This window comes from Dreissena polymorpha, chromosome 6 (genome assembly GCF_020536995.1).
Source record: "Dreissena polymorpha isolate Duluth1 chromosome 6, UMN_Dpol_1.0, whole genome shotgun sequence".
NCBI lineage: Eukaryota > Metazoa > Mollusca > Bivalvia > Myida > Dreissenidae > Dreissena > Dreissena polymorpha.
This window is the reverse complement of record NC_068360.1, coordinates 42,594,638-42,603,764: the sequence shown is the minus strand read 5'-3', so window position 1 is coordinate 42,603,764 and position 9,127 is coordinate 42,594,638. Positions and strand designations below refer to the sequence as shown.

At 36.0% G+C, this 9,127-nt stretch overlaps 1 protein-coding gene across 1 annotated transcript in view; it reads right to left on the bottom strand.

Annotated features, from left to right (window-relative positions):
* Nucleotides 1-925: 925 nt before the first annotated feature.
* LOC127834493 (tumor necrosis factor ligand superfamily member 10-like) overlaps nucleotides 926-9,127 on the bottom strand; it is a 33,437-nt gene continuing 25,235 nt past the window's right edge. Inside the window, exons 3-5 of the mRNA XM_052360360.1 lie at nucleotides 6,386-6,484; nucleotides 4,957-5,084; nucleotides 926-4,603 (exon numbers count right to left, since the gene is read on the bottom strand). Of these exons, the coding sequence (XP_052216320.1) occupies nucleotides 4,310-4,603; nucleotides 4,957-5,084; nucleotides 6,386-6,484 (521 nt within the window). The 3' untranslated portion in view covers nucleotides 926-4,309. The remainder of the gene's footprint in view (nucleotides 4,604-4,956; nucleotides 5,085-6,385; nucleotides 6,485-9,127) is intronic.

Genomic DNA, 9,127 nt, shown 5'->3' with positions numbered 1-9,127 from the left:
AACTCTACTGCTTTACGCGTTAACGTTACTTGAATTTCAACAACAAATAAACGAGCCTGGCTCTGTGAAAAAGGGTTTAATGCACATGCGTAAAGTGTCGTCCCAGATTATCCTGTGAAGTCCGAAAAGGCTAATCAGGGACAACATTTTCCGCTTTTTTTTTTAAATGAAAATCTTTCTTGATGAAAATCAAGGTAAGGCGGAAAGATTCGTCCCTGATTAGCCATTGCAGACTGCACAGGCTAATCTGGGACTACACTTTACGCACATGCATTTAACCCTCTTTTCACAGGGCGACGCTCAAATTCATTTGCTATATTAACTAAGATGGTTTAACTTTCAGACAGAGTTATATAGAATGCAATTTTTACTCCGTCTCGTCTAAATTTAACTGAAATCGTGCAGATTATTTTGTTATAATAATGTACTGATATATCAACAAATATGTTCATTAATTGAGAACCTGGCAAAGTTTCATAGTCATATAATTAAAAATCAATATCACCATAACCACCATAACGACCAACATCTTCTTTTAAACATTCTACTTCACTTCGATCATGATCATCATCTTCTTCTTCTTTTCATCATCATCATCATCATCATCATCATCATCATCATCATCATCATCATCATCATCATCATCATCATCATCATCTTCATCATCATCATCATCATCCTAATTATCATCATCATCATTATCATCATCATCATCATCATCATCATCATCATCATCATCATCATCGGTAATATCACATTCATCCTCATCATCATGAAGTAACGGTTCTCGACGGTGGTGTGTTGTGTGTGGGGTTTCTTGTATCATGTTTGGTTAAACAATTTTACCGTAGGTGAAACCTCTTTGAGAATGGATGTACAAGTAATGGAGAAGCATGCCGCCATACGAAAACAACAACTAAACATGTTAAGGTAAATACCATTTATTTGAATATCACATTTTGTTATAAAAATATCACATTGCAACAGATTGCGCAATGAATTACAAAAGTTTGGACGTCACATACAAACTGACTCATGGGCAAACATCAGTTTCATTCCTACAAAAACAAGCAATACAAAATCTAGAAGAAATAAGAACATGTTAACAATGAAACGCAAACAAAACTAATATTATTTTAATATACATGTAGATTAGAAATAATCAGGTTCATTACAGTCAAATAGAAACTGACAGTGGAATCCGATTTTTTGAAGATATGGCGGACTGCGTGGAGTGTCTTAACTATAGCAATGAACATCGCTCGGTGAAAACCGGACTTCATGCATGGGCCTAAAGTTTCAACCAAGATAAGCATACGATGTCTGCACAGGGTCGACACTTTCATCTTGTGTGGTATTTTATGCTTTCAGACAGTCTCTCTTCTAAGCGAAAATCCAGTGAAGGCGGAAACGGTCATCCCTGATTATCCGGTGTGGACGGCCCAGACTAATCTGAGACAACACGTGAGACACACATGCATTAAGCCCCGTTTTCTCAGAGCGATGCTTAAATAGTTATTATTGTTATTGTAATGTTAACTGCATCGTACATACTATGTACATCAAACAGCTTTTGATATAATCACAAATAACTATATCCACGATGATGTAAAATTTTAAGGAAATCACGTATCATGACGATATTTATTCGGGATGTTGTTAACTGATTATTGTAACCTTTACTGATTAATTGTAACCAAAGAGTGCAGATTAACGTATATGTTCAGTGTTCACAAGATGCAATAACAATTAATTAATTTCAACTTGTCGACCTACGTATAAAACTATTTTACATGCTATCTTAAATCAAACTTGAATGAAATAACAAATATACAGCTTAGCAGATATAAAATCATATACTTTTAAAAGTAATGCTTTAAATAAAGATCTAAAAAGGTTCAATGTAATATGTATTATGTATACATGCATTACCCGCTTGTGTCCAGAGCAAAATCACTGTACATCAGCGACTAATGGAAACAAGAACAATTTACTCATCAAATATACAACAACAGCTCATGCAAAGTACTAGTATTTTGGCACCTGTAAACAGGTATACCGCACGCAGATATCAAAACTGAGTAGCACATTATGCAAAATGGACAAATTAATTTATAACATAAACACAAAGAGCATCTTAATACAGAGACTTCTGACAAATAGGTACAACTCTTTAAAAACAAACACAAAGACATATACATATTGTAAACCTTACCATAACTATGAATCTTATACAAGAACAAGAATACATCGCGGTAAATTAACTTCGTGATTCAATATATCAAATAAACGATAGCGATTTGAATGTCGCGGTAATACATTAACGCTAAACGTGTTGACTAGTTTAGAAGTAGCAATTATTTATAAACATACCATCTACTTTTCAAGAAAATTAATCAAACAAAGGCCTCTCTGGACTGTTCCTTTTTACCTGGTTCAACATTACTAATGTTTTAAAATTTAATATGACGTTATTGGCGTCGATTTTAAATGTATTTAAGAACAAGTTAAAAATATTCCATTCAGCGGTATTGGAGATGCCACAACAAACAATATTTCAAAAACCCTATTTTTAGCTTCCGGGACCTCTTTACAACAGACAGGTGTCTACACGAGACCTGTAAATAAACTTCACATCATACACACGCCCAGGTGGCATTCCTATGAAGTTACATAAAAAATAGTGGATTTGAGGAGAAACCGTGTTAAGATATTATGAACACAAACTTAACTCCAGCAACAAATCATCTAAAAGCCAAAATTATGCTACGAAAGCTTACTTAGTTCCACTTTGCAGGCGTTTTTGAAACATTAATATAACGCGACCTATAATAAAGGACAATATTAAATTTGTATTAAGGACAACGTCAATGATTGATTTCAACTACGTATATAAAATTTGCTTTAAAGCCACATTACAACTCAAAATCAACGGCAATTTCGTACAGTATTTCGTAAAATAAAGTTTAACAAATTAAAAATCAGAGTTCCTTATGGCGATTGCCAAATTTCAACGCCGGATGACGTCTTGTAAAATAGATGTTTGTAGATACGCAATTATCGTTTTTTTTATTGTTTTACATATTTAATTCCACTTTAATTACCCGCAACGATATCTATTCATACGATACATGAACACTAACATGGTATTATTTTAGTGTTCGTGTGTCGTATGAATAGATATATTCGCGGGAAATTAAAATGGAATTCTGTCACAAATAAATAAAAACGAGCATTTGGTATCTACAAAAATATATGTAATCATACCACATCTAGCGTTGAAATTGAGGCCATTGCTATAAGGAACATTGATTGTTTTGGTGTTAAATTGATTTAACAAAATACGAAATTTTCGTTGATTTTGAGCGTTAAAGAGGCTCCATACACAACGCCAAGCAGAGGTTCAATAATGTTCGATAAAAAGGGAAATACTTCCAGTATTATTTACACAAAGATGTGTATCAATGCCAAAACATATATCGCCAAATATTCAAATACAATTAACAATAGTTAATCAAATACAAGTAACAATACTCGAATCCCTAATTGGAATGGACAATATTTAATGACAATCACTGTCAGTACAAAAACAACAGATAATATGACATACACCACCACGGCAGGTATGGACGAATATATACATGTATGTTCGTATTTTAACGACAACTTATTTCAAGCTTGAAACCGTAGGTACAAATTATGCTAACAACATCGGAAGAATGTTCGCTCACAACACGAGAGTATGTTCAAAATGTCAACGGGTATATTCGACCTTCAAGTTCAGTATATGAATTCCCAAGTTTCATGCTGGTTGATGTTTACCGTCCACTTGTTTACAAAGCACATTCTTTTAAATGTCCCCGATCGGTGAAATAAACCAATGTAAATCGAAGAAAACTGAACCAAACGAAGATGTGAATGTTTTTTTTCCATATTTTAAATCTCCATATTCACAAAATGAAAACATATCATTTAGGGAGTTATTATTCTCCATGTATGACTGGAAATATGGCCCTTTACAAATGTGCAGTTGCACAAACATGTTGCATACTGTAGAGATGTAATCCGTTTTTAAAGATTTAAAGTAGTATAATACATGTATATTGGATTCGCTTAATTATATTTAATAACATACAATATATGCTTTTATGGTAACTGTGTTCAAAATGGCAACTTAACACGCTTACAGCAGTTGTTAGTATTTGCAAAATACGCTAATAAGACAGCGATGGTTAGGTGTTCTAATTATTTTGATCTAAATCGAGATTCAGTGAAAAGGCAAAAGTAACCGTTATGCTTTCAAAAAGTATTAAACCTTGAACAACCCAAAATAACGCAATTTAGGTTCCAAGACAAGCATCGTCAAATTGGAAACCTTCACAAAGATTTCATCTCCCTGTCTAAGATGGAAAACAGCCCCTAAATAGCTCGTGTACTCGCCGAAGGCTTTATTCTGGGCCCAACATTTGGTCATTGAGTTCTGTATCATCGATTCTTCGCCTCCATCCGGATATATGATGTTATACCGGTAGATGTAGTGGGACAGCGAGCGCGGACCGGTCTCGACGTTGGACGGGTTGTCGAAATACTCCAAAAAGGAAACCTGCAATGATTGTTTAATTGCTATATATTTTACAGCCTGTGTCTTATGGATTGGGAAAAAAAGCGCGATAAACAATGAAATTGGGTAACATTTCAAGTATAATTATGATTATTAATAACAATATTCTAATTGTTTACATGTGCATGTTTTACTGCATTTTTAAATTACTATTATAAAATGCTACAGAATTATAATGTTGTATATTAAACTTATAAAACCAACTTTTCAATTTATTTGCAAATTTTGGCATCTTTTTTGGAAAAGTTTAGAAAGATTTTTGGGCAAAAATGCTACTTTTTGCCATTAAAAAACAGCCTGTAAGAGGTTGTTATTTGGGACAAAAAATTCCTAACCTGGCTGTAGACATAGTAGAGGCCGGGCTCAAGGATCACGATGCGACCGTGACGATACTGCACCTTGTTGGTAAACGCCAGGTCCTCGTTCCAGATGTACAGCGAGATCGCGAACAGTCCGCCCGGAACTGAAATTATGGACACACGGTAAAATCATGACGTCACAAGGTTAAATAATGACGTCTCACGGATAAATCATAACGACCCACGGATATATCCTGATGAGAAACGAATAAATCATGACGCCAAAAATAAATAAGGACGACACACGAATAAATCATGACGTCACGCGGATAAAGCATGACGACACACGAATAAATCATGACGCCACTGTCACATGGATAAATCATGACGCTACACAAAAGGGTGGTGCGGTGGTCGAGTGGTAACACTCTGGTCTACCATTCCAGAGGTCCCCGGTTCAAATCCCGGCCGGGGCACTGGAAATATCAGAAATGCTTCAAGTGTTTCCCACCCAACTAGAGATGTACTGGTATGAAACCCAGGTAATTCTCGCGTGTATCGGTGCTATACACTGAGCACGTAAAAGAACCAAGGTATCTATTCGCAAAGAGCTAGGGTATCGCACCCGGATTCCTTGTATCCCAATACTGTCTCTTCTGCTTGCTGTCTCTTCAGCAAAAACCAAAGGACCCCATTGGAAATAAGTGCTTGCACTTTCATGGGTTATCCTTGACCGCAAGGTCAAAATAAATACATACATACAAAAGAAGTCCAGTCAAAGAAATTTAATTGTGGCAACACCATGGTTTGCAGAAAGACAAATTCGAAGCGTACATGACTCTATAAAGTGCGATTTAATAAAATAAACAAGGCAATGTCACGGACGCAGATTTTAAATATTTACCTCAGAATGTACTTAGTAAGAGTGACATTGACCCGACCAATCCAAACAAAATATCCGGACAAAAACAAACCATAACAAGGAAAACCTAAAGACCTGGTTAAACGTTATTCATAGGAAGAAACATGATTCAAAAGTGATATTCAAAGTTCAGGTAAATCATTTAATGTCAGCAGAGAGAATATAACAGGTGTGCACTGTTATGCCTGAAAGTAATTATTCAGTAGCTGGCAAAATAAAATAGTGTTTACCACTGTTTTCAAAAGAGAAAGTGAACAAGATTTGAGCCTTGGTCTTTGAAAACGGGATTTAATAAATGTGCGTAACGATTCGTCAATGAATCGTGTGAAATCTGCAAGCCAATCAGGGACGACCATTTCCACCTTGACTGGATTTTCGCTAAGAAGAGACTTCCTTTAAACGAAAAATACCACAAAAGCGGAAAATAAAGTCCCATCTAAGCCGGTGCGGACTTAACACGCTTATCTGGGTCGATATTTTAGGCACATGCAATAAGCCCCGTTTTCCCAGAGCGACGGTCACAAAGCACAAGTTGTAGCGTACCTGTGGGCTGGTCATGCCTTTGTGCGGTCCCCATCAGATGGGCAGCCGGGTGCGAGTCACTGGGCGCGGTAGCGGAGCTGGTCTCAATCTTGATGTTACCTGCAAGTCGATGCGAGAGGGATAAAAATAAATGAAATTGAACGGCACGTGTACTTTTCCACTAGCGCCATATAAGACGAGGTGTCAGCCGCTATATTGTTTCAAGGCGAGGTTCCAGTTGCGGTGGATGTATCATACATGGCAGATAAACTTAAACTAATGATACATGAACTATTAATAAAATCTAAATGCATACCTCATTTTAATATTATGTCGAAAGATGTTATGTTTAAAGCAATAACACGCATGTTTAGTTGATAGGTTTGGGAATTCGCCTTTTTTATCAGCTCGACGAGAATAAAGGTGGACACTGTCGGATAACGCGCGAGCGACGATGACTATCTATAAAACGTTTAATAGTAATGCATTTATTGTCCCATCCATATAAGCTGTGACACAAAGAACACACACATTGCTTAAGGACCTGCGAGCATCTTGCCGATCAAAGCGATATTTTGGGTTAATGTTTGAATAAAAGTATACACCAACTATCTATTATCAGTCTAACATTCAGTTTTGTTCACCGCTTTGTCCGCTGGAAACACGTTTAACCTTTCGGAATGAAACATTTAACTGATCAAGATAAAACATAAAATATATCCATTTTAAATGTATGATGTTTATACTGTAAAGTTATTATTGTGTATTGGTTTAAAGTATGCCTTATCACACCGGCCTTAGTAATAACTACATGCACATTAAATTTTGTAAAACAATGAAACAACAAGTAAGGAACATTTAAAAATGTGGCTACCAAGGTAAAACGAAGTGTAGTCCCCGAACGGCGCATTTAGTAAGAAGTAGCATGGCGATATAGAAAATATAATATAAGACACGTATACATAGGACACAGATGCGCCAACCTTTTACTTTAGTATCAAAACCACACGTATGTCAGTAAGAAGCTAATTCATGTCCGAATCCGACTTTTGACCTCTTAATTTTGACCCTGAACTTTTATGAAGGGATAGACAAGAAACGCCGACTCCTCGTGGTGGTAATTTGAAGTAATTTATTTAAAAACCGCACGATGAATGACATAATTAAAGTTCGGACAGTTGTTATATAGCTAAATTTTACCTTTGACTTCTTAGTGTGACCTTGATCTTATAGGTAGAAAGACGGGTGTTACACGTTATACACAGTCTTCTTAATGTGGTCATTAATGGTAAGTAATCTTAAAAGTGCATCATGACAGACCAAGTGAAAGTTAAGTCAAGATGTGTTTGTGACTCAAGTAGACATTTTACCTTTAAACAAGACTGACCTTTGAGGTACGGATATGAGTGTTACATGCCGTATTCAAGTTTACTTTGGTGCCAAGCAATTAAAACATTTAACAGTATATGGCAAAGATAAGTCCGAGACAGGAATTCTGATGACGTTGGTGTAATGGCTGCTTGAAAAAATCTTTTGTATTTAGTTAAGTAAATATTTGAGAGTCAGTCGCAGGCGATATGTTATACAAGCATGACACAATTTGTCAACATTCCATATGCAATTTAACTAATTTGACATTTACCGTTTTAAAGTTTAACTTATAAATGTTAGATACGTTGGCATATATTCAAACAACGAATTCCAATAAAACAGAATCGTTCGTGTGTCTCATTGAAGCACCTTTAAACAACAATGCAATAAAGGATCGAAAGTATGTTAAAAGAGAAGTTCAGACAAAACTTAAATCACTCACTCTGTTACTTGTGTAGAGGAAATCGAATTATTACAACGAGTCAAACAAATTTAAAAACGGTCAATTAATTATACGATTTTAATTTCATTAAAAACATAAATGCTATTCTTGAGTTTATATTTCAACCGTTACAGAGAAAAGGTCGTCGTAGGTTATCAATGGAATCCTTTCTATGACAAAACGGTTTATTATTTCCGCTCTAATTACCGTATCCAGCGAGTTCTTTTCTATATTCAATAACAGACATACACATACGTCGGCCGTTCTTTCCGCGCAAGGCCAATAGTAACATTTTACAAATTGTCAATATGAAAACCAAACATTGATGTTGTGTTGTCACACATATTCACAGGCCGGTAATTGACAGTAAGACGTAGAGCTATTGGTTGCATACGAGAATGGTGGCTTTAGAAGGAGAACAAGGGCTGTTTGTAAAACACGCATGCCCCCAAATGGGATGTCAGTTGTAGTGGTAGTCTTTGTGTGAATACGTTAGAAACCATTTCACTGCTTCAGGTCACTGTGACCTTGACCTTTGACCTAGTGACCTGAAAATCAATAGGGGTCATCTGCCAGCTATGATCAATATACCTATGACGTTTCATGATCCTAGGCCTAAGCATTGTTGAGTTATCATCCAGAAACCATTTTATTGTTTTGAGTCCCTGTGACCTTGACATTTGACCTAGTGACCTGAAAATCAATAGGGGTCATCTGCCAGTCATGCTCAATGTACCTATGAATTTCCATGATCCTAGGACCGACCGGCGGACAGACATGTGCAAAGCAATATACCCTCTCTTCTTCGAAGAGGGGCATAAATATTAGAAAGTGTAGTTAGTCGAGCAGAAATTCGGAAACGACGTTTCTTTGTAATCAAACAAAGATATTGTATACAACTGTATGTCGTCTTGATAAAAAGTGTGGCAACATTTAACAAGGTATGTTGT